This window comes from Schistocerca nitens, chromosome 5 (assembly GCF_023898315.1).
Source record: "Schistocerca nitens isolate TAMUIC-IGC-003100 chromosome 5, iqSchNite1.1, whole genome shotgun sequence".
NCBI classification, from domain to species: Eukaryota; Metazoa; Arthropoda; class Insecta; order Orthoptera; family Acrididae; genus Schistocerca; species Schistocerca nitens.
The window spans coordinates 282,335,322-282,361,022 of record NC_064618.1 but is presented as its reverse complement, the minus strand read 5'-3'; the positions used below and the strand labels follow the sequence as shown (position 1 = coordinate 282,361,022).

General features: G+C 41.1%; 1 protein-coding gene across 1 annotated transcript in view; it reads left to right on the top strand.

Annotated features, from left to right (window-relative positions):
* LOC126259318 (carboxypeptidase B-like) overlaps positions 1 to 25,701 on the top strand; it is a 60,887-nt gene that overhangs the window by 20,932 nt on the left and 14,254 nt on the right. Inside the window, exons 3-6 of the mRNA XM_049955997.1 lie at positions 468 to 564; positions 10,976 to 11,281; positions 15,522 to 15,609; positions 21,580 to 21,725. Of these exons, the coding sequence (XP_049811954.1) occupies positions 468 to 564; positions 10,976 to 11,281; positions 15,522 to 15,609; positions 21,580 to 21,725 (637 nt within the window). The remainder of the gene's footprint in view (positions 1 to 467; positions 565 to 10,975; positions 11,282 to 15,521; positions 15,610 to 21,579; positions 21,726 to 25,701) is intronic.

Genomic DNA, 25,701 nt, shown 5'->3' with positions numbered 1-25,701 from the left:
ATACTACTAATTGTTATTATTATTGTTATTTCTCTTTCCTGTCTCAGACCTTAGGTCTGGTTAAAAATGGAAAGTGACGGGGACCTTGATCAAGCGTGACTTCCTTTTAACTGTACGGTACATGTTACATTGCATTTAGGAACTTTCGGGTAATTGAACATGTATCAATAATTACAGATTTCTGTAGTTGTATATATACGTTTGGATGTAGCTGTATTTCGTTGATGTACTGGTGGATATTGTGTGGTATGACTCCTGTATTTGATAGTATAATTGGCATGATGTCAACTTTATCCTGATGCCACATGTCTTTGACTTCCTCAGCCAGTTGGATGTATTTTTCAATTTTTTCTTCTGTTTTCTTCTGTATATTTGTTGTATTATTATTATTGTTGAGATAACGATACATTCTGTTATAAATAGAGTAGTTTCTATGGTTTACAAATAATATCATTGTCAATTTCCAGGATCTTTGAGAAGGAGCGAAATATGACGCTGGTGAAATCCATCCCTAAAACCCCCGAGAGTCGCATCTCATTCACCGAGTACCAACGCTATGATGAAGTGAGTATCGCCCGAGCTGAAAATATTTTGGTTGGCTCCCTACGACAGCCGAAGAATGAAATCTACTTGAATTTTTTTGGAACTCAGTACTTTACTATACTAACGTATGAACTGGAAACAGTTACCTAAAAAAAATTGGAAAATCGCTTGACATTTCTTTTGTAATTGTATGTTAACTATCCTGAACAATTTTCTTGGACCTGCTAAAGGTTCGGATATAAATTTTACCGGAACGATGCTATATCTCATTTTATACGGATGAATTACAAAGAAATATTAGGAGATCTCACACAGCGAGGCATTTAAGATGATAATCTATAGTATGGAGGTGGTATGTGAAGCGTTTCAGCATAGTTACAATGCTTGACAATCGTCTTTTCATCGTTAAAGCAAGGCACTGATTCATGGTACAGATGCTTCCATGTCGTAAACGTTGCCACACCATGATAAAGAGTGGAACAGCATTATATACAAGATGACACTGAAAATGACACTAAATATATGGAAACTGGTCATGCGAATTAATAAATTTAAACCTACTACTAGTGGCCTCATAACGATGTGACATCTTTGTAAGTTGTGAACGCCTACCACACAAATGCATCTTTTGTCGTTCGCTGAAGTAGACATCACGTCGACTCACGTCAGAACTGCATGTGACCTTAGTCGAATGCGGTGGAAGACTATGCTTATTGTGGAGGACAGAACCATTTTCAGCAACTCCTATACGACACTGCAATAGGCATCCTTCACTGTCATTCAACTCGCGTCAACATCAGCTTGTGATAAGTACTTGTGATTCTAGAAATAAAGATTTATTGTACAGTGTTTTGATACTACGAACGAGTGTTTCTTCTCATTCTTCTGGTTCGTACCTCATAATGATATGACATTATTCCTTTCTGATATCGCTGCGTGAGGTGTTTGAGACGTCAATCGTTCTGTGCCGCACTTGGAAGATGGTTGAATTAATAGCTGACTTCCTCTTGAACGAGATGTCGAAAAGGTTACTACCTAAACTAAGCTGCCAGGATCACTCCCATACGCGCGCACACACACACACACACACACACACACACACACACACACATGCCACATGCCGTACGTCATACGTTGTTAGTTGTCATGGACATACCCGGTCGACCTTATCGTTGCTCGCTAATTAATGCTATTCCTGCCTCTATCGAATTCTAGCAAGTGAAGTAGCGCAGTGGTCAACAAACTGGACTCGAATTCTGGAGGATGATGATTCAGATCCCCGGCTGGCCATTTTGATTTAGATTTCCGTGAATTCCCTATATCGCTTAATGCAAATGCCGGGATAGTTCCTTTGAAGGGACACGACCGACTTCCTTTCCAATCTTTCCTCGACCCGAGGTTGTGATCCATCAATAACGACTACAATGCCGACGGGACATTAAACAGTAATCTTCATTATTTCTATCGAATTCTGTGCAATCGAACGCAAGCCTCTCTCTGTTGTCTGAATTCGTGCCGTATTCCCTAGCAGTCTGACAACAGCAATCTGCAGGAGAGAAGCTCTTTACACACAACTAACTGAATACTTTTCGTATTTCTTCTTTGCATTGTATAACCGTGAGCTCAGGCTCCTTGCGGTTTACAGAACAAGCATCTGACTCGAAATTGAGGCGTGTAACAAACATGTTACAGTGAATTCTCTCTCACTTTTTAAACGGCGTTGTACCAACAAACGGAATAGAATAAAGTCAGATTCAGTGACATTTGTCCCTCACTTAAAGGACCAGACTGTTTATCGTGTCTAGTGTAACTCCTTATCCGACTTACTTAAAAATATCAGCGTTCGCTAAATATTCTCACGCAGATTCTGGCGAAGAACATCAAAACTCAGTATTTTCGTTTACCTTCAAACTACAGATTTGAAGAGTTCTCGAATGAAAGTGTAATAGTAATAATAATAATAATAATGAATTTTATCATAGCCATTTGACACACTGCTGGATAAAGCCTGCTTCGAAAGTTTTTCATACATTTGTATGCATATTCTTGATCCTGAAAGTTTCCTAACGTCATCTACAGAACAAGCGTTAGGTTGTTGCTTCGGACATTTTCTGTCTCTTAAAATTTCTGTAAGAAGTTCCCTAGTCCGTCCAGTATCTTGGCTACATGTTCCCTCCAGCCCCATTTAATTTTTGTTAAGGTTATAATTAAGGCTTCCACTCGAGTCTTTTCCCTGGTCCGTTTGTTTTTTCCCTTATTTCTCATAGAAGTTCCCATTGCGCACTTTCCGTCTGTAGCTGAGCAACCCGCAGAATGTTTGAATGGTGCTCACGCCGAAAGGTACCATTCCTTTATCTCCTCTACACAGCCGACGAAAGAAACCCCTCATTTGTACCAATATTCTTATGACACCAACTTCCTTGCAGTTCATCTACCCTGCACTCATCTCATCAATCCTTCAAACTCCATCTCAACAACTTCATCAGCTGGTGTAACGAGTGATACCTCCCCATCACCCTTGCAAAACTCCAGGCATTACTTCTAGTATAATTCACCCGAATATTTCTTCCCAGTCACATTTACCTAACAAATGAGAACTGTCTTATCCCCATAACTAAAACCCCAAAATTTCTCGGACTAACACTAGATTGAAATCTATCATGGAACTCTCATCTACACACCATTCAAAACAAAACTCAGAATAGACTAAAACTCTAGATGGCTGAACATGGAGATTAAATTACCACGACCAGCCTCCACACCTGTAAAACCAGCCGCTTCATCCTTACCTCTGCCGGTTAGCATAGACTACTGTTCGTCCCCAAAGTTTATGCCTCCCTCCAAATTCTGGTGCGACATGCAGCCCGCCTCGTTGTCTCCTCTCCCACCCATCTGATGTACCAGCTCTTAACATTCGTAAACCTCCTCAAACACTTTCATCATCTTCGTCTCTCCTGCATCCCCCACTTTTCTACAGTCTGCTGATAACCTTGAGAACCGTGGCCTACTGCCTCGCCTCTATCGATACATCCCATTTTTCCTTCATTTTCAAACTTTTCATGTTATTTTTCAATTACAGTTGCCTTCTTCTTCCAGACCATAAACTCATATCGTAGCTTGCCGTAAAAACTGTAGTCCAAGCTGCAAGTGTCGAAAAGTGTTGTTGTGTAGACCTCTGTGTTCATTTCTCGTGTGCTGCACTCCATGAAACCCGAATTACTAGGCTATGTCGCTACACTTGGAAAGTGTCGGTTGCTTTTGATCTTACTTGAGGATTGAACGTGATTTTAATTTTATTGCAAACTTTGGTGTGTGTGACCACAGACAGGCAAGGAAATTTAAATAATGCTGTATATTAATCTTATTGATCATTATTTACCAATGGAGTGTCACAGATACTTTTAATAAATTCGCATTATGTAATATTTCACAAAGAAATTTAAGCTTGAGACTTAACTATGGTCCAAGATTTCTATCTACAGGTTGTTCATGTTAAATTATTTTACACTACTAGTATGGTATTTAAATACCTGAAATTAAAATAGCTCTATTTAACACAAATTCCAGGTATACTGCAGTAAATAATGGAGGCCAGATCACCCTTGTCCCCAGATACCGTTTAAAATTAAAGATTTTGTGTTTGTCAAATATGACGACGAAGCCTGGGCGGTAGCATAATTAAAGTTTGCAAAACTGGGGTACAAGTGAGTTGCATGGCGAGAAGTGGGAAACTTTGTATTTGGTTTAATAATTAATTTCTATTTTAATAATACTTTAAATAAAGATCTGGAATAATAGCAATGTACCGTTCCCTTCATTAGAACTTGAGAAACAATTGAAGTAATTTGAATGTCATACAGACACAGTCCAGTCACATTGATGTGACCACCGCTTACAATAACACTCAGACACGGCAGGCGGCAGCACTACAAGTGGAAGGTATAATAAAGCGTGCTGGGGGATGCGGAAAACAGTGAAAACTCCATAATGCGGAAACGGAGAGATTTATCTGACGTCGTAAAAGGCATCACCATTGGTTTTCGGGCTAAAGGTTGAAGCATTTCTGAAACGGAAAAGTTTGTAAACTGATCGCGTGCCGCCGTGGTTAAAGTATGCAGGGCATGGTGAAATGGCGCTATCTAAAATTGGAGCCGAAGCAACTGTGGTGCACCATACGCTATAAATGAGAGAAATGAACGACAGGTGCGGAAATGTGAATAGACGAATAGACGTGGCACTGTAGAGCAATTGACCGTCCAGGTCAACCAAGGGACTACCAACAGTGTCTCCTGAACGACCGTTTAGTGAACGTTGCCGCGTATGAGCCTCCTCAGCAAACTCCTATTTCTTGCAACCACGCTGATGGTTGTTCATCTGCGACGAAGGCTGGATTTTGCCCAACAATGCTGCAACTGTATGTCCACTGTATGGGGACAGGTAGCCTTTCAGATGAATAAGGATTTACGCCCAATCGAACAGTGGCTATTGGGGTGTACGGCATGAAACTTCTGAAACCAAACTCGCTTCAACAATCGACGGAAGGGTTTCGGGAATGTTTTCGTGGCATTCCATGGGTTATCTCGTCCTTCTGGAAGGTATAATCAATCGACACAAGTACGCATTTGCCGTTAGTGACCGTGTCCACCCCTGCATGCATTTCGTTTTTCTTCAGCACGATGGCATTTACCTGCAGGACAATACAACGTGTCACACAGCCCGTAGTGTACTTGCGTGGTTCGGAGAGCAACAGGAGGAGTTTTCTGTACTCCTCTGGCAGCCAAAGTCCCCGTATGTAAACACAATCGAGAATCTTTGAGGCCTCTCGGGCTGTTCGAGCTGCAGATCCTCAACCGAGAAACCAAACGCAGCTGGCCACGGTAGTGGAGTCGGCATCGCTCCGCATCCCTGTCGATGTCTTCCAGAACCTCACTGACTCTCTTCCTGCTGCTGCAAAAGCTTGTTATTCAAGCTATTGACTGGTGGTCGTATCAGCGTTATTGGACAGTGCATATGCTCTGCAGACAAAGTGAAAAAATACCCTGGAAAATGGATCATAGTTACCAGAAATTACGGTACCTGAAATCCACCCTTTCATCCTATCATAACCAACATACCTACTCGGAATAAAGGTTCCAACTCAACATTTCCTACCAAACGTCCCATACATCTTCTAACACCTGCATCCCACCTATCAGATACTTCCCATCTAGCCGTTCCATTTCCTTTCCCATATAAAATCTTCTCCAATTCTTCCCACATCCAAATCCCTAAGGAAAGCTACCAGGAGCCCCCACAATATCACCCATAATGAAGAGACATTCTACGCATTTGGGAGGACGACGGTTCAGACCAGCCTCCAGCTATCCAGATCTGGCTTATCCGTGAATTCCCTAAATCGCTACACGTCAATTCCAGGATTGTATGCTTGAAAGAGTACGACCCATCATTTTACTATCCTTGAAACAACCGGAACTAGTTCTCCATGCATTATGGCCTCACTGTCGATGGCACATTCTATACTTCTTCACTTCCTTCACAATGAAGAGAACCTACATTGCTTCACCATCATCCTGTCATAAAAATAATTTTGTCTTCATAATTTTTTATACCCCCTCTCTCTCTTTCCTAGCATTAACCCCAACTTGCGGGGTCTGCTGGTTAATCGGAGGCGGCATGTTAATTTTAAGGGGTGGCCGGGCCCGATGCCCTTCCTGTCGCCACCCTGCACCCCTGGGGAGGAAGTAGTGTACTCCAACGGCCTGCGGCTATTTTAATCCACGGAATAGTTGAAATGTGTTCAAATGTCTGCGAGCCATGTAACTGAGGTGGAACGTGGGGACCAGCCCAGTATTCACCTTACGGGATGTGGAAAACCTCCTAAAAACCACACTGGCCCTCGTCATCAATCCGCTTGGCGGATTCGATCTGGGGCCAGCGCGCTTACCCGAGTCCAGGAAGCAGCGCGTTAGCACTCTCGGCTACCCTGGCAGGTCAATTTTTCATACTAATACTGTAAATTCTATAGAAAAATGGGGGGATGTAAGCAGAGCGACCCCAGGAGGGGGAACGTAACTGTTAATTAATAATAATAAAAACTCAGTTACTGACTGCTTTCAAATTTCGAATACACTGTAGTTCTCAAAACTTTGTTTAATTTTTCCACTGATTTAGGCGATATTACAATTCTACTTATTTATTTTGCTGTCAGTCCTGTCGTTGGATTCAACAACACTACATACAAAACACATTACCTGGTTCTTTGTCAAAATTATTAATTTTTATGTATTAACTGCATGTTAGTCTTATTACTAATGATGTATATAAGCAGACTGTAGCCAACCTGGGCCTATTCGTCATAGGCAGATGCGCTAACCTTACGCCCAGTGGTCCTGCACAACTGTACGGACTACGATAGCACGCCTCTCTCCTCAATCCAAATTCGCATTCATGCATCAGGCCGACTAATATTCCCTCTAATGCAATGCTGTTCTAGTTTAGGGGGAATACCAAGCGGGCTGAGGCGTGAATGGGAATTTGAACAGAGGAGAGAGTCGTACTGGGGTAGTTTGTGCAGCTGTGCAGAGCCAGGGTGGTGTAGTGGTCAGCGCATCTGACTAGTGAGCAAGGGGTTCGAATTCCAGCCTTGGTACAAATTTTCATTTGTCACTTCATATACAGAGCATAGATGTTTGAGACTTAGAAGGGTCTGTGGAGCCATAAGGCTTCGTTTGATAAAAGCAACTGTGTATCGGTTTCAGACTGTATCTTCCGTTTTGTCTGATGCTGAGTTGCTATTCCAATACAATTGGGGAGCCTCTGTGCTGCTGTTCGGGTTTAGAGGGAAAACCAAATGGGATAAGCATAGTGGCATAATGTTTTGCATATCTACAGGAGACTAGGGTTCGAATCCTGGCCTTGTTACAAATTTCATTCGTCGCTTCAGTCCGCATATGTACAGGGTGATTATAATTAAAGTTAAACTTTAAAACCGCTGTAGAAATAACACCACTGTTGAGAATGACGTCAAATTGCAACGGAATATTATCGGATAAGGGGGAAAACGAATGGCAGAAGAAAAATAAATAGTTGCAAAATATAGCTATTGATGGCTCTCTAAGCATCACAATTTAATAGTGGTTGACTACAAATGACAAATTCATCATACAAAAATGCCTAAGGTGTACGTTTGACGTTAAACAAACGGTACTACTCCGTGTGGGTGTACAGGTGTGATACTGTTACTTACGTAAGCCCATCCACCACGGCAAGGTCATATCAAATCCGATGGGGAAAATAGGTTTTTAATTGTCCTGAGGCCAAATTTCTTGTGACTGGCGCAATACATGTTTAGTATGCTGTCCACCGTTTTCTGCGACAAGTTCAAATTGAGAAACAGCATGTTCCACAACTGATAGAAGTGTTTCCGGGATCACGTTCAGAATGTGTTACGCAGTGTGTGCCTTCAATGCAGCTACGTTTGCAATCGGAGCACTGAACACAACATCTTTCAGATAGACCCACAACCAGAAGGCACACGGATTAAGATCAGGTGATCGGAACGACCAGGATGTAGGGAAATGACCGCTGATAATTCTAGCATTTCCGAAATGGTGCTTCAGCAGCTGCTTAACTGAATTCGCAATGTGTGGAGATGCGCCGTCTTGCATAAAAATGATCCCGTCCACACACCCACGCTGTTGGAGAGCTGGAATGATGTGTTTGCGCAAAAGACACTCATAGCGCTTACCAGTGGCGGTACAGGTAACAGGACCTGAAGCACCTGTTTCTTCGAAAAAATATGGTCCTATGATAAATGATGCCGTAAACCCGCACTACACAGTGACCTTTTCAGGATGAAGTGGTCCTGGTTGATTTGCTTGTGGATTTTCCGTTGCTCATATTCGACAATTCTGTGTATTGACATGTCGTGACAGATGGAAGTGCCCACAAAATCTTCCACGGCCAATCATTGTCCACTTCCATGTTAGCAAGAAATTCTAAAACAAAGGTCCCTCTTGCTGGGAGGTCAACAGGAAGCAACTCGTGCACATGGGTAGTTTTGAATCGATAGCAAAGAGGGATGTCCCGTGCTCACGGGTCTGTTCAGTGATCGGGCAGTTCTCCGTGCACTACACGTTTGCACACCACCACTCGTCTCCTACTGTATTGCTGTGGCCACTGCTTCCACTGACGTTGAACCAATTCGTGTCCTCCATCTACTAGGTTGCACATCAATAGAACCCGTCTTTTCGAATTTCCGAATCATGTTCTCCAGACCTACAGCAGTCATCGGACAAACGCCTTTTTTAAAACCCTTCAGTGTCCGGAACTTCTGCAGAGCGACGTGTGCACAGTCATCATTCTTGTAATTCAGCTTTACAAGTGAAATCCTGCATTGAGATAGTGATGGCGAACGTCGCAGACGCGAAAGGACGAAAAGCCGTGTACGCGGCGTGTTTGTACCAACTTCAGTGGGTCGTGCGGATGACAGGTGTTTTTATTTATGTATTCTGACACATACAGCGCCATCCATTGATCAATTTTCACACTAATTTTTCCTTCTGTCATATGCTTATCCTCCTTTGCCGACAACATTCCGTTGCAGTTTGACGTCATTCTGACCAGTGGTGATATTTCTACAGCGTTTTGAAAGTTTAATTATAATCACCCTGTACATCATAGATGTTTCAGACTTGGAAAGGACGCTGGAACGATGTAGTTTCACTTCATTACCAACTATTTTCATGCTTAATTCCACATTTGATCAATTAAGTTTGTCCACTCTGCAAAAAACATATATAATAAAAATTGGACATTGTTGATTCTTTGCAGTAATTAATGCTCCAGTAATCCACAATAACAAGAATATCATATTTATAGCAAAACATATACAAAGAAAAGTAAATACACTATTTGCGAGGAAACTGCTAATGTTCCACATCCGACTTTGTCGCTCAAGTCGCTAAGTTGCTATGATCGTCTGAGAGGCTACTGAACAGGATCTAGGTTTAAGGAGACGTTTTCACCGTAAGCATTTACTGGGAAAAGTAGGGAAGGTAGTGGCCAAAGGCTCGCAATCACACATTTTGCAACAATGTTCTAGGTTAAATATTCAAACTCATAGTGCGAGTACGTGGCACTGTTGGTGGCGATCTGCCCATCCTACGGCAGATGCTTACCCTGTCTGGGTACTTAGTACTGTTCGAAAGGAGCAGGCTTCTGGCAACTTCGGGGTAAACTGTGTGCTGGAATCATGTTTCACCGTCTTCTACCATTCACTAAATAGTCGTCCACCATCTCACTGCGCAAGTACTCGTCATGTGGGGCTGTATGATACTGATACACATTGTGTAAGTCATAACGGGTCATTGGGAGGCAATGGTACAAAACCTGTACTTTACTGCTGGTCACCAACGCAGGATTATCCGGATTTTCCTAATTTTGAAGCGACTGAGTATGCGCCTGGTTAACACTTGAAATTTCCCCCTTTGAATGTAAAGAAAGACTGTGCTGGTAAACTTCTCCGTTATTTGATACAGAAACAGCTGAGAAAAACTGAACGTACTCAGACAGTTTTCTCTTTACTTATTCTGATAATTTCTAAACTGACACACAATATTTTAGCGCAACGCAATCCCACTTTCAATAATCCCTACAAAAGAATAGCCTTGACTAACTATAACCTATACCCTTCATGAATCACTACCTCACAAAATCTTCGTTACTCGAACTACTGTAATACAGCGAGCGCCAATACGCCAGCTAAATAAAAGATTCTAACTACTGAAGGCACTAACTACTGATAGGCTCAAAAATAGTTCAAATGGCTCTGAGCACTATGGGACATAACATCTGAGGTCATCAGTCCGCTAGAACTTAGAACTACTTAAACCTAACTAACCTAAGGACATCACACACATCCATGCCCCAGGCAGGATTCGAATCTGCGACCGTAGCAGTCGCGCGGTTCCAGACTGAAGCGCCTAGAACCGCTCGGCCACTACGGCCGGCCTAACTACTGATAGGCATATAGTTAGGAAATGAAAGATTTTTTATAGAGAACAAACAATGTATTTGCCTTAATAGGGTTCAAAAGTCATAATATATATGTAAATTCTTGTCATCTATTTTGACAAATTTCCTTTTTCTGGCGTAAACACGTCCAGATCGTCCGCTTATATTAACATCTCAAAACTCTGGCATCTCGCTTCCCACATCCACCACTGCTGGCGGCTCACCTCCAACTGCCCAACGCTCCGGGTTGTTCACATCCAACTGCCCAACACTACACTAACGAATAATCCAACAATGAGTCCAACCAGCCACAGACTGCACACAGCACAGTCAGCGATTTTAATACAGAGCGCTACATGGCGTCACCAACATGAAAACCTAAACAGCCTACTTATACATTCTGACTTGGGTTTCACAGATTCGGCAGTACCTGTCGCAGCTGGCATCAAGCTATCCCAGTGCAGTGACTGTGCAGACCATCGGACAGACGTACGAGGGTCGCCCTCTGGATATCATCCAGATATCCTCTGGAGGCGGCGGCTCCAGGCCGGTCATCCTGATCGACGCCGGCATCCACGCCAGGGAGTGGATCGCGCCAGCTGCCGCCCTCTACGTCATCAACCAGCTGGTCGAGAACGCAGCCGAGAGCGCGCTCACAGACAGCGTCGACTGGCACATCATCCCCGTGCTCAACCCTGATGGATACGAGTACACCTTCACAGATGTAATGACTGGTCGAATACCTCATAATCTATCGTAGGACTGCTACTTATCCAGAAATTACATTCTAACAAAACCTCTCCAGATGGTTCTATTTAATTATCTATTTCTTGATTTATTTTTCCCGTCAACATTATGGTCATAGGAATACCTATTTTATGTTAATTGTGACATTCGCCATAAACCCATCAAATAAAAAATAAATCGAGGCGCTCAGAACCATAAGCGCCTACAGCACATCGTCATCGATTTTGAGATTGTAGCATGTGTGCGTGCTCCTTTCATCTGTTGATGTTATGGAAACCCCGTTTTATCTACATCTGTAGGCCCACAATGTATATATAAAACCGTTTTCAGCGATTTTTCCGATATTCATTTCCATATGGGCCTAAAGCAGAAAATATAAAATCGTTGGCCTCCACTACTCAGTTGTTATCTAGGGTCGCTAACGTAATTTATTGTATACGAGGGGCGTTCAGAAAGTAAGCTCCGATCGGTCGCGAAATGGAAACGACTATGAATATCCGATAAAGCTTTGCACAGATGTGTTGGGTAGTGTCTCTAGTATAACCCCAGTTAGCATCACGTCGCTCTTCTCATTTCTGAGCTCGCAGTGAGTGCGTAAAGATGTCTAGAAAATAGTGTCTGCCGCCAAGTACGAGGGCCTGGTGAGACATTTCGCCTGAAGCTATGCAGCCAACATTACATAACTGTCGTGCTGTTTCTTCTTCAAGACAATTCTCAGCCGCATTCTGCAGGGGCAATGAAGATGCTCCTGCATCGTTTTCAAATGGAAATGTTAGAGTACCCACAATACAGTCCGCAATTGTCTCCCCTGAGTTTCATCTCTGGTCACATGAACCGCTGTCTTTGAAGACAACATTTTGACACAGACAACGAGGTGTAGGCCAGCGTGGAGAATTGGCGGAAAGCACTGGCGGCTGCCTTCTATGATGAGGCTATTGAAAAGTTGGTACAACGCTATGACAAAAGTCTAAGTCAGAACGGCGACTACGTAGAGAAGTAGCTGAAAGGTGTAGCTAATTGTTACAAGTAAAACATTTCTGATGTTCACTGTGGTTTCAATTTGGCAATCAATCGGAGCTTACTTTCTGAACAGGCCTCGTATATCATTTATGCAGTAGCAGTACTCCGTAATTGGAGGTAAACTATGTGATCAAATGTATCCGGAGACCCCCAAAAATATATGTTTTTCATATTAGGTGCATTGTGCTGCTACCTACTGTCAGGTACTCGATATCGGCGACCTCAGTAGTCATTAGACATCGTGAGAGAGCAGAATCGGGCGTTGCACGGAACTCACGGACTTCGAAGGTGGTCAGGTGATTGGGTGTCACCTGTGTCATACGTCTGTACGCGAGATTTCCAGACTACTAAACATCCCTAGGTCGACTGTTTCCGATGTGACAGTGAAGTGGAAACGTGAAGGGATACGTACAGCACAAAAGCGTAAAGGCCGACCTCGTCTGTTGACTGACAGAGACCGCCGACAGTTGAAGAGGGTCGTAATGTGTAATAGGCATACACCTATCCAGACCATCCACACACGAATTACAGATTGCATCAGGATGCACTGCAAGTACTATGACAGTTAGGCGGAAGGTGAGAAAACTTGGATTTCATGGTCGAGCGGCTGCTCATAAGCCACACATCACGCCGGTAAATGCCAAACGACGCCTCGCTTGGTGTAAGGAGCGTAAACCTAGGACGACTGAAAGTGGAAAAACGTTATGTGGAGTGATGAAGAACCACAGTACACAATGTGGCGATCCGATGGCACGGTGTGGTATGGCGAATGCCCGGTGAACGTCATCTGCCAGCGTGTGTAGTGCCAACAATAAAACTCGGAGACGGTGGTATTATGGTCGTGTTTTTCGTGGAGTGGGCTTGCACCCCTTGTTGTTTTGTGTGGCAGTATCACAACACAGGCCTACATTGATGTTTTAAGCACTATAATAACAAATTAAAGGTTATCCACCCTTTTGGAAGTACACGCATTTTGTTTTTCTTTAATAGCCAACCATGTTTCAGCACAGTTGTGGCAACCTCAATAGGTTTCTTCTTTTACTGTTCTTGAAATACATACATACAGATATTGTATAGTCTAGGGAATACGTTACATCAGATTTTGTTGTTGTATAAAGCACATATGCAGGGTGTTTCAGCACAACGGTTACAAAGATTCAGGAGATATAGAGGACACCTAGACGACGGAAAATCAGATAGCAATGCATGGTCGGAATTAGGTGCAAGAGTGACGACACAAAACACATTAAAGGGAGGCACTAACACCACCAGAAAATATGTTTATTATGCTTAGTACATCAATCCAAGAAATAAGAATAAAATAGACGAACAATCGTCATCAAAGAAGGTATTCGAAATTACGTCAGACCGTGATGCAGGATTCACATATCCGTCGCATGGAAGACCTGATATTCTGGACAATAGCTGATGTGTCCCGAACTTCCCCAGAAGCTGGCGCGATGCGTACACGTTTTTTGTTTTTATTTCTCGCTATCTGCTGCGTTTAGTGTAATAAACATTTTTTCCCACTCTGTTCGTGTCCTTCCTTTCTTGTGTTTTGTGTCGTCACTACCGCTCTAGAAAAGTGTCTTCAGCAACACATTGCTGTGTGATTTTCCACCGTCTAGGTGTACCCTATATATCCTAAAAGTTTGTAACCGTTGTGCTGGAACACCCTGTATACTTTACCTTTTGTTTAGATGCTATGGCTGTCAACTTAAATTAGTCACAGGTCTAAATTAATACACCTTATCATCAACAAACATAGGGATATCAGGGCATCGTCTGAATTGAATTTTCTTATAGAATCCCATCTTTAGAGATATATAGTCTGTCAAAATCGTGGCATATACCCCATTTTTACCCTTAACGTTGCTGTAGTTATTTCTTGAGCTGAGGCTGGTTTTTATTCGTCTGCGAAACGTGTTTTTGTATGTGTATTTAGAATGGCATGTGGACACCGGTGAGACTTTGGCATGGAGAACTGTTTGGTGTGGTTTGTTATTTATAGATTAATCTATAGCTAATAAACCACACCAAATCGTGAGCATGGTCAGCACAGAGATCAGTACATTCTAACGACGATTCACAGTACGAATCACTAGCAAACTTCGTACTAAGTTGGAAAGATTCGTACATTGCCGGTAGGATATCAGTCATCATTTGTTACTTATTACAATTAATTTACTGCAAGTATAGTAATAGTAAAGAAGCTTTAATGACTCTTAGACTGCTCGTAGTATTTATTACGTCAAGAAAAGGTTTCTAATAATTATATTTGATTTGGAAAACTAGTAGTTTTATGCCTAAATGTCGGAGGTCCCCTATGTTTACGACTAATAAGTTACATACGCTCTGACGACGAGTTCTGTTCCATTTTCCAAAGTTTCTATTTCTCTCTTTTCCTTCCATCTCTTCAATCGCACCCATTGCCACCACATGTCATATTTCAATTCCACTTGCCAAACAACAGTATCTATTACACCACTCTTCACAAATAACTGTTTTTGTGCTTTAGTTGTTGCTGTTTTTACTACTTCTATCATTACTACTTCTAAGTATTATAGTCCCTACAAAATGCAATAAGCACTAGCGAGGAATCACTCTCTTACTTGCTTGGTTTAATTGAGTTCACAGGAAATTCCAATTCTATATAGCGATTTTAGTGTAAATTTATTGTACTGTGTTAGTGTCTTCAATAAAACGATATCCAACGTCGAACTTTTGGGCACAGAACTTATGTCCACCTATCGCGGCAATTGACAGATATCTCCTCGGCTACTTCCCGTCACGTGCCATTAAAATGCACGTGTCATGCTTGCGATTTATTGAATGTTCTGTAACATGTACATTGCACGCATCCTTTATGGGTTTCAGGTTTCGAAAGAGCATGTTCTCTGACACTGATTTTATTGTGTGTACTGCAGCGAATATTGCGAGTTTTTAATCAAAACTTACGCGCAGCACATGCAAAATGTTATGTAAATTTACTTTTATAAACATTTGTAAACTGAAACTGTTGGGTAAGACAATCATGAGGTATTAGTCGTTATCTTCTACGATCAACGTATTATGTAAAGAAAAGCTAAATCACAAAATCCTTGTTCATCAAGTATTGACCTTCTCTGTCAGGCAGTGCAGTTTGCCTCCTTTCCTACCTATGTACCATTGCTGACATGTACATTTGGATTTCACAGGAGCGCATGTGGAGGAAGACACGATCAAGAGCATCCATTTTGTGCGTGGGGGTGGACGGCAACAGGAACTTTGATTTCCACTGGAATGGTGAGCAAACATTTAGAAACTGCATATGAATTGTTGGCTTCATTGTCTTAGATTCATACATGTTGAACACTAATTATACAGAAAACAGAATTTGATAACCTTCATTGTGAAATCCTGCAACGTTTCGCTTCTTGTTCGTTGAATGCGGTAAAGTTTATGGACCAGTCAGACCTCTCATATTGCGAAAACAAGAAGTTTAAGCGATACACTGGATTAAAGATACTTCCAAAACAAGTAATTTTTAGTACGGTTTGTCTGTTAAAATGTCAGGAAATGTGACGTGTTACCATTTCACATTGTGCAGCTTTCAGACTCATAGCCTGCTGTAGTTGTTCAAAAGAAAATGAAACTCACAAGAACTCAGCATACGACACACTTAAAAGAAAGAAACTTGCTAATAGCGCACTTCGTCCTGCAATCGCCATTGGAAAGGAAGGAAAAAATCAGGATAAATGGGAGTAGGATTCGCGCACCTAGGGCTCTGTACAAACTTAATTATGTACATAGATAGTTCGTCCATCCTGAGACGATTTTTGCTGTTATCGATATCGATACTGACAAGATGTGGGTCATCGGACTTCCAAGAGGTGAGAATGGAAAAAAAAAACAGTTTTTTCGTGTGATATAATTTCAGATGAATATGTTTTGGAATTTTTTCCTTCACTTATAATATAAAACCTCGTTTCCTACCAAATTTCATGATTCTAGTTCAATGAAGAATACCAAATAGTTTTTGATGAGTAAGTTTGTATCAAAATATGTGACATAAACATCCTTACCTTGTGACTGTTTTCACCTAGAACCCTACAATTTAAACGCCGTCAAGGGACTATAGACCTTAGCATGCGACAAATTTTAACTTGATACGTCAACCTGTCCCTGAGAAAAGTCATCTTAATCGACGGACAGACAAACAGGCGAATTAAAAAAATGTTAATGTTTTTTCGTGTTATATAATTCCAACTTACAAACTTCTCAGTTTTTCTTTTACTAGTACTGTGAAACCTTTTATTTTCACAAGTCCGTCTTGATCATATAGATTTCTTTACACTTTATGACCAGTTTCGGCTTATCTTCAGATCGTTAAAATATTCTGATATAAATCATCGTTAAGTTAAACACCTGACATGCGACATTTTAACGATCTGAAGATGGCGATAAGCCGAAACCGGTTATAAAGTGTTAAGAAATCTATGTGATCAAGAATGACTTGTGAAAATAAAAGTGCTAAAAATAAAATGATCGCGGACTCATATACAGACTTCATGTCATGAATTGATAACTGTGAAACCTTGCTTCTTCCCAAATTTTGTGATTCTAGGTCAACGGCAAGTATCATGTAGGTTTCGATGAATGAGTTTGCGAGTACCAAAATATGTGTCATGAATGGCCATATCTTTTAGTAGAATTAATTCAGAAGCTTAAGTTTCTTTACACTTTTACATCATCAAGGGACCAAAGACCTTACTATGTCACATAAATTTGAACTTAATACGTCTACCTGTTGCTGAGGAGAAGGGATAGACGGACAGACATACAGTCACATAACAAATGATATTCTTTTTCGTTTATATAATTACAAATTTACAGTTTTCAGATTTTTTCCTTTAGTTGTACTATGAAACGTTGCTTGTTAGCAAATTTCGTTGTTCTAGGTCAACGGGAAGTATCCTACAAATTTAGAAGTGTGTTTGCGAGTATCAAAATTTGTGGCATCAACGGTCGTATCTTTCGACTGCATTTACTTAAAAGCTTCAATTTTTTACAATGCCAGTGGACCATCGACCTTAGTATATGACATAAATTTCAGCTTGGTACCCCACCCGTTTATGAGAAGATGGGTTTTAAACAGTAGTACAAACAGATAGAGAGATGGACAACAGAGTGATCCTATAAGGGTTCCGTTGCTACCTACGGATGTTCGGAACACTAAAAATGAAGGCAACAGTCTCATACCATTACTGGCAAGAGACCCCATCTGGGTAGATCGGATGCTTGGTGCAAGTCTTCCTACTTGACGCCACTTTGGACACATGTGCGTAGATGAAAGTGAGATGGAATGATGACAATAACACTAACATCCACACATCGACCGAAAAAAAATCTGGGACCCGGCCGAAAATCGAAATGGGTCATCGGGCTTGGAATCTTAAATAAATAAATGAAAATATAGAGTCCATCCTTTCCTACTGCACTTAGAATGCGAGCTGCGGACAGAAGGAACGGAAATTCTTATCAGCTGAAGGTAACGGCACATGTTTCACTCCTTTATTTCCTGCCCCATGAACTGCAAACAGTGCTAGGGTGGGCTAGCTTGCGTGCCCCAACTGAAGAGATAGTCGTACGTAGATGTAACCACAAGGGAGGGGTATCTGTTGAGAGACCAGACAAATGTGTGGTTCATGAAGAAGAGCAGCGGGGTCTACTGTCTGGATGACTGACTCATCTGACATCGTAACATCAGCCAACATGGCTTTCCTGTGTTGTCACTGTGAACGGTTCAAAACTAGAGCTTACTATTCGCGAGTACATGCAGCTCTACTGTATGGCTGAATGATGATGGCATCTTCTTGGGGTAAAATATTCCCGAGTGAAAATAGTTCCTCATTCGGAACTCCGTGCGGGAAATGCTCAGAAGAATGTCGTCATGAGGAAAGACAAAACTAGTATTGTACGGATCGGAAGGTGAAATGTTACATCCCTTAATCAGGTAGGTAGACCACAAAATATAAGGAGAGAAATGGAAAGGTTGAAGTTAGATATAGTGGGGATGAACGGGACTTCTGGTCAGGTCAGTAAAGCGGTATAAAAAATAAAATAGTGGTAATACAGGAGTAGGTCTAATAATGAATAAGAAAATGGGAATGCGGGTAAGTTACTACTTGCAACATAGTGAAGGCATCACCGCCGAAACAGACACAAAACCAAGGCCAACCACATTAGTGCAAGTTTATATGCAAACTACGTGACGAAGAGACTGGAAGAATTTGTGATGAGATTAAAGAAATTATTCAGCTATTTAAGGGGCAGGAAAATTGATTGCGGTTGTGAATTCCTTGGTAGGAAGAGAAGGAGAAGGATAAAGAACAGCAAAAGATGAGTTGTAGGAAAGGAATAAAAGAAGAAGCCATCAGGTGAAATTTAGTACAGAGCATAATTTAATCATCACTAACACATGGCTTAAGAATCATGAAAGAAGTCTGTACCCGTGGAAGAAACGGAAACATAGGAAAGCTTCATATTGATTATATAACGTTAAGAATGAAATTTTGGAACCAGATTTTTAAAATACAAGACATTTCCAGGGACAGGTATGGACTCTGAACATAATTTATCCTTTATGAACTGTGGATTAAAACTGAAGAATCTAGAAAAAGGTAGGAAATTAAGGTGAGGGAGACCTGGTAAGTTGAAAAAACTAGATGGTGTTGAGCGTTTCACAGGAAATATTAGACAAAGATTGACTGAATAGTGGGGAAATAATACAGCAGAACACGAATGGGTAGCTTTCAGAGATGAAGTAGTGAGGACAGATGGATCAAAGAGGTACAAAGACAAGGCATAATAGAAATATGTGGACATCAGAGATATTTAATTACTGAAAGGAGAAAACTTAAAAACTTGGCAAGTGAAGTGAGCGAAAGGGAATACAGATGTCTAAAAAGACGACAATGACAGAGAGCGCAAAATGGCTAAGACTACATATGCAAATCTATAGAAACATGGGAAAGATAAATACTGCTTACAGAAAACTGAAGAGATCTTTCGAGAAAAGGAATCAGCTGGATGAATATCAACTGCCTGGATGGGAAATAAGTACTAGGCTAAGAAGGGAAATCAGAAAGGTTGGAGGAGCATATAAAAGATCTATACAAGGAAAATGTACTTGAATGCAATGTTGTAGAAAGAGAAGAGAACGTAGATGAATATGAGATACGAGATATGATACAGTGAGAAGAATTTGACAAAGCGCCGAAAGGCTAATTCGAAACAAGACCCCTGGAGTAGACGACATTGCCTCAGATCTCCCAACAGCCTTGGGAGGGCCAGCCATAACTAAATTATTCCAGCTAGTACGCGAAATGAGAGAGGGGAAAGACCCCTAGACTTCAACAAGACTGTAATTATTTCAGTTCCAAAGAGGGTAGGTGCTGACAGGTATGAATAATAACTAACTTTCGGTTCAGTAAGTCATAGTTGCAAAATGCCGATACGTATTAGTCACAGTAGAATGGAAACCTCATAGAAGACGATAGATTCCGGAGAAATGTTGGAACACTTGAGACAATGCTGACTCTACGACTTACCTTAAAAGGTAGGTTAGAGAAAGGCAAATGACGATCTTGATTGGAATATCCTCTTTGAGATTCTGAAAGCAACAGGGATGAAATACAGGGAATAAAAAGTTATTTACAGCGTGTAAGGAAACCACATGCACTTGTAGGAGTCTAAGGGCACGAAAGGGAATGAGTGGCTGAAAAGGGAGTGAGACAAGGCTGTACCCTATCCCCGATTCTCCTCATTCTCTGTAGTGAGCAAGCAATAAAGGAAGCCAAAGAAATATTAGGAGAAGGTATTAAAGTTCAGGGACAAGAAATAAAAACTTGGGGGTTTGCCGATGACACTGTATTCCTGTCAGAGATAGTAGAGGACTTGCAAGTGCAGCTGAACGGAATGGACAGTGTCTTGGAGGAAGGATATAAGATGAACATTATCAAATGCAAAACAAGTGCAATAAAATGTAGTCGACTTGAATCAGGCGATACATAGGGAGTTAGATTAGACAGATGATATTAAAGGTATATTTGCTATTTTGAGCAGCAAAATAAGTGATGATGGTCGAAGTAGAGAGAATACAGATAAACCAAGAGAAGACAGGTTAATTGAGGGAGGTTGTAAAATATTTCATGAAATTTGCGGAAAGATCACTCGTGTAGGCAGTCAAAAAGAGTAGGGTGCAATGGTCGAGCAACTCGTCAACCGCCACACATTCCTGTAGTCGATGCTAAGCAGCGCTTGAAGAAGTGTTAAGGACCGAAGCCACTGGACAGTGGAAGAATGGAAACGAGCGATTTATGTATCTACTTACTGCGCACAGTTATGAAGACGGTCTGCAGCACTGTCAACTGCGTGCAGCAGAGAGACAGTTCGGAGACGATTATTGTATCGGCAAGCCAGTGCAACCTGTCATAAATGACAATGATTTGTGGACAATATTATTCCTGAAACAGACTGACCTAACTAGAATCGCGGCCTGAACTCATTGGAACACCTTTACGATCAGCTAGGGCGTCCATTTCGCACCAGACCTCAGCATCCAACATCAGTATCCTTTCTGGTTTCGGAACGTGAGAAAGAACAGTCTGACATTCCTCCACAGACTTCAGACACCTCAATGAAAGTGTCTCCTGCGAGTTGACGCCAAGGTGAAGGGTGGATTCAAATGGTTAAAATGGCTCTGAGCACTATGGGACTTAACATCTTAGGTCATCGGTGCCCTAGAACTTAGAACTACTTAAACCTAACTAATCTAAGGACATCACACACATCCATGCCCGAAGCAGGATTCGAACCTGCGACCGTAGTGGTCGCGCGGTTCCACACTGAAGCGCCTAGAACCGCTCGGCCACTTCGGCCGGCTGAAGGGTGGACACGTCCCATTTTAACGTCCGCTAGTAGATGTCCGGACACTTCCGATCAGATAGTGAACTTACTCCACGACGTCGGCGAAGAACTTGGTGATCAAAAATCGAACGTCATGAAAGTGCCTACTCTTCCTGTTGCACAGCAAATACGAACATTTCTTTCGCCATCAAAATCCCAGCGGGACTTCTAATGATCGACCATTGAATTACTAGTATATTGATTCTCGTCAATCGGTAGAGACACAGCTGCAGCTGTTCCTACTTACCGACAAATTAATCTGGAAGCCTTCGATCCCTGACCAGTCCTCGCATTCCTTTCTTCCAGAGGTTGGCGCCAGCAGCTTCCCCTGCTCTGACACTTACGCCGGTTCTGAGGCGTTTTCGGAGTCTGAGACGCAAGCTCTCAGAGACTACATCCTGGCCAACGCCAACCGCATCAAGCTTTACCTCACATTCCACAGCTACGGACCCGTAAGTAACAGATATAGCATTGTCTAATTAACTCATAAAAGCTGAAATGATATTGCTGTGCATTAGTGGCCAACTAACTGCATTTGACCACCCATTCCTATAGATAGTTGCACATTAACATATTATCCAGGAAAATGGGCATTACTTCGAAATGAACTTAAAAAATTAAATTACGTTAATTTCGCTGTATTGTTAAATAGCGGGAAATACTATTACTTATCTTGATTATTGTTGAACAGACTGACGTTGTCATACTGGTTTATATGCAGTGGCTATTTTTTACTTCTTATTTTTTAAAATTTTTTTAACTGCTGCGAAAACTAATATGGCGTATCATAAGGTTGTAATTTAAATAATGATTCAACTCTAACAGATTGCACATAGTAATGCACAGCTTTTATTCTCTTGTTGTTACGTCACAGTTTATCATAGTTTACAGCCTTACCAACTCTAAAGCGATACAGATCACCTCAAAAGTGTTGTTAACAAACTGACAGCAGGGTACAAGCCGTCTCAGCTGTCTTAGTTTGAATAAATCCTGCACTTAAACAAATTTCCGGTACACCGCTACCCTCTACGTTATTTTACTTCAGAAATTTCCTTTTTTGTTTCTTGTAATTTATGTAGTCTAATAATGGGTTTCCAATGTAACAAATAGATTCGCGTTTGCACTACGCTCAGCGACAAGCTTCAGCTGTTAAGAATTTACGTACAGGGCTCAATTTTTTAAAACGGCTTTTGACTTGTCCTGATATACCTTTAACTAATAATTTTTTTCAATATTAGTAAAATACAAAAAGGGCCAATTTCATAAAATAAATCATGTTAACTTATTAGAGTTCGCTGAAAAAACATAAAAAAACATGTTCCCCAAAAAATTGCACTAAGAGTAATAGACATGTTTTGCTATTCAGGAAAATAACTGTCGATGGCCGAAATATAGAGTGAATCAAATGCAGGCAGTCAAGGGCAAGAGAGGCAGAACTCGCGCTCTGAGGGATCCGTACAAACTTAATTATGTATAGACAGTTCATCGAGATCCTCGACGATATTTGCCTGCTATCGACATTGATACCTGCAAGATATCAGTCCTGATATTGCCAACACTTTCGAGAATGTTTTAACTTTAAATTACTTCGGATAACAAATAACAAAATGAATATTTTTTCGTATAGTGTGATTACAAAGTAATAGTTTTAGGATTTTTTCCTTATGTGAAACTTTGCTTCTCGCCAAATTTCATGAGACTACGACAACGGAAAGTGAATTATGTGTTTCGATGGGTAAGTTTGCCAGTATCAAAATATGTTACGCAGATGGCAGTATCTTCTTATTACACTGACTGAGAAGCTTACATTTATTTCTCAGAGAAGGGACAATAGACCTGAGTATGTGACATAAATTTCAAAGTGGTACTTCCGCACATTCCTGAGGAAAAGGGTTTTAGCAGTAGGGCAGACAGGCAGGCAGAGAGGCGAAAGTGTGTTCTATTTTTATCGATTCAAGCAATGAATCCTAAAAAGTTATATTTTAATGTCTACTATAAATAAGGACAACAAAGCAAAGATCAGAGACATTAGGGCCCTTATGGAGCTACGTAAAACGTCATTTTCCCCTGAATACATTGAGAGGTACCCACATGCCTTGCTCATACTGCGGCATCAATTAGTCAGGCCTGCAAGATGAGTGGTCTGCCAAGCGAGTGGATTCATTTTCATTTATCAATTAACATGAGCTCGAGTACTCACAGTTAAGTTACAAATTATTCTCCTGTTTGAATATTAAGCAACGGAAACGGATAACGCACATCTGACTATTAGTAATTTACACAACTCTGACTGTTCACTACGCACTGGCAATACCACATTTTCTTTCTCACCCAACGGCTTTGATCAACACGTGGCCATCGCACTGAATATGAATGGCGCACACATTATAAATTCTGGATATCATGACAACATACTGTTCGAAGGAAAAGGCCACCAATCTTTTTCTTTTCACTATCTCTTTTATTCCGATAAATTCTATAACCTAAACACACCATTACATTTTCTACAAGAATTACACATGAGAAACTCCGTCCTGTGGGCATGGCTTTACATTAGTGATTCTCTATCTTATGGTCTCGTAATTATTTAACGTTACAGTGCACTTTCTGTATAGGATGGTGCATCTTTTGCTATATCTCACACTTCGACTCTCACACCCATCATCACGAAAATTTCCTCCAGACCGAGCGGTACAAAAGGAACATGCATAACCCACTGCCTCTGAACCTATCTTGCTACTCTCCAATTCCAACCACAACTACTTAAATTTCATGAAGTACATCACACTGGCAACATACAATACAAAGAATAGTCACACGTTATAATCACATCACTTTCAGCTTTCCCACTTCAATTAGTATTTATCCCAGTTTCACACGACACTGCCCCACTTCGTAACTTTTCTTTCCTACTATGAACTCTGGAGAATATATGCACGTCTTCCTGTGCAATGCAAGCCAAGTGGCGTTGCTGGATAGACGGCTGACTCACCTTGCTTCTCTCTCAGAGTATTATAGTTTGAATCAAGCGTCACACGGTAACAAAACACGCAAAGTAATATTAAGAACATATTCATCACACACGCGAGTCCTCAACTGATACCATGGACGAGTACTTCTCTTTATCCTTTGTCTCATACACAGATTCAGAATCACACAGTACTCATCACGTGGAAGTACTCGTCTCTAATTTCAAGTCCTGCACACGCCATTTCTTAAATATTTCCAACTTATAGTACACACGCTAGTAATTCAGCTTAACTCAAGCACTCGGAAGTATTTCAACTTATTGCTATACGTGGTTTCATTGTGACCATTGCTCACTTCCGAAGATTACTACGATCCCCTTAATATTACCTGGCTGACATTTAATTCTCCCCACAAAAGTTCCTGAAATAGAGAAATTATTATTCCAAACTACTCTTAAGTATTTCACACGCATACCATGTCTCCACTCTTTTGTCTTTACGGAGCACACCTAAGACAGGTCTTACCAACACAAGATCCAGCGGCAGAGTGCTGAAACATGGCCGTTCTTCAGGTCATCTCGCACCTCCGTCGAGGTGGGGGAAGACCATGCTACCCATTGGTCAGCCACATTTCAGGCGCTCAAAGCTCAGGTAAATTTCATCTCTTCGGTTCCACCAAAGGTGACCAAAGGACCGTCTCAAAGATGATCATATATTGCATATTCACTATCTGTGGTTAGCAGACGACCATACATTCATTCATTTCGCAGATCTCACCAAATTGGATGTAGGGATTTATTTTGTGGGAGTGCACATGTAATCAGTTAAATAAATAAATTGTCATTCTTTCCTACACTGCTATCCGGCATCGCTGTATTAATTGAAATTGAGTTATTATTAGAAAAAATATGTTGTTATGACAGGAATAACGAAGAATGTTGTACCTATTTTCAATGTTGGGCGGTACTGTACCCTTTCAACATTTGCGAGTGGAACACTAGTAGCGGTACAAGATACGTTCTGCCAACCCTCATACGATGGCTTGCAGAGTATGGATGTCGCTGTAGATGTAGAAATATAAAAGTTTAAGAGTATTTTCTGAATTTGTGTGTCTGGAGTGTAGCCTTCTACAGAATTGCAATGTGGACCATAAACAGTTCAGACACGAAGAGAATGGAATAAAAAGAAACTACCTGGTCCCAGAGACCTTTTAAAGTTTCGAATATCTCTGATGTATACAGGGTGAATCACCTAAAACTTTTTCACGGAATGGATTGGTAGTTAGAGGCTCGTGTTGTTAGCCAATCAACAAATTGTAATAATACTTAAAAAGTGTATTATTTGTGTTGACATACACTTTTTTAAGTGGAACAATGCCTACACTTTTTAAGTGGAACAATACCTATTGACATTAACATACAAACCTGGATAAATTAGAATGTCAGAGGTGTTTATTTCA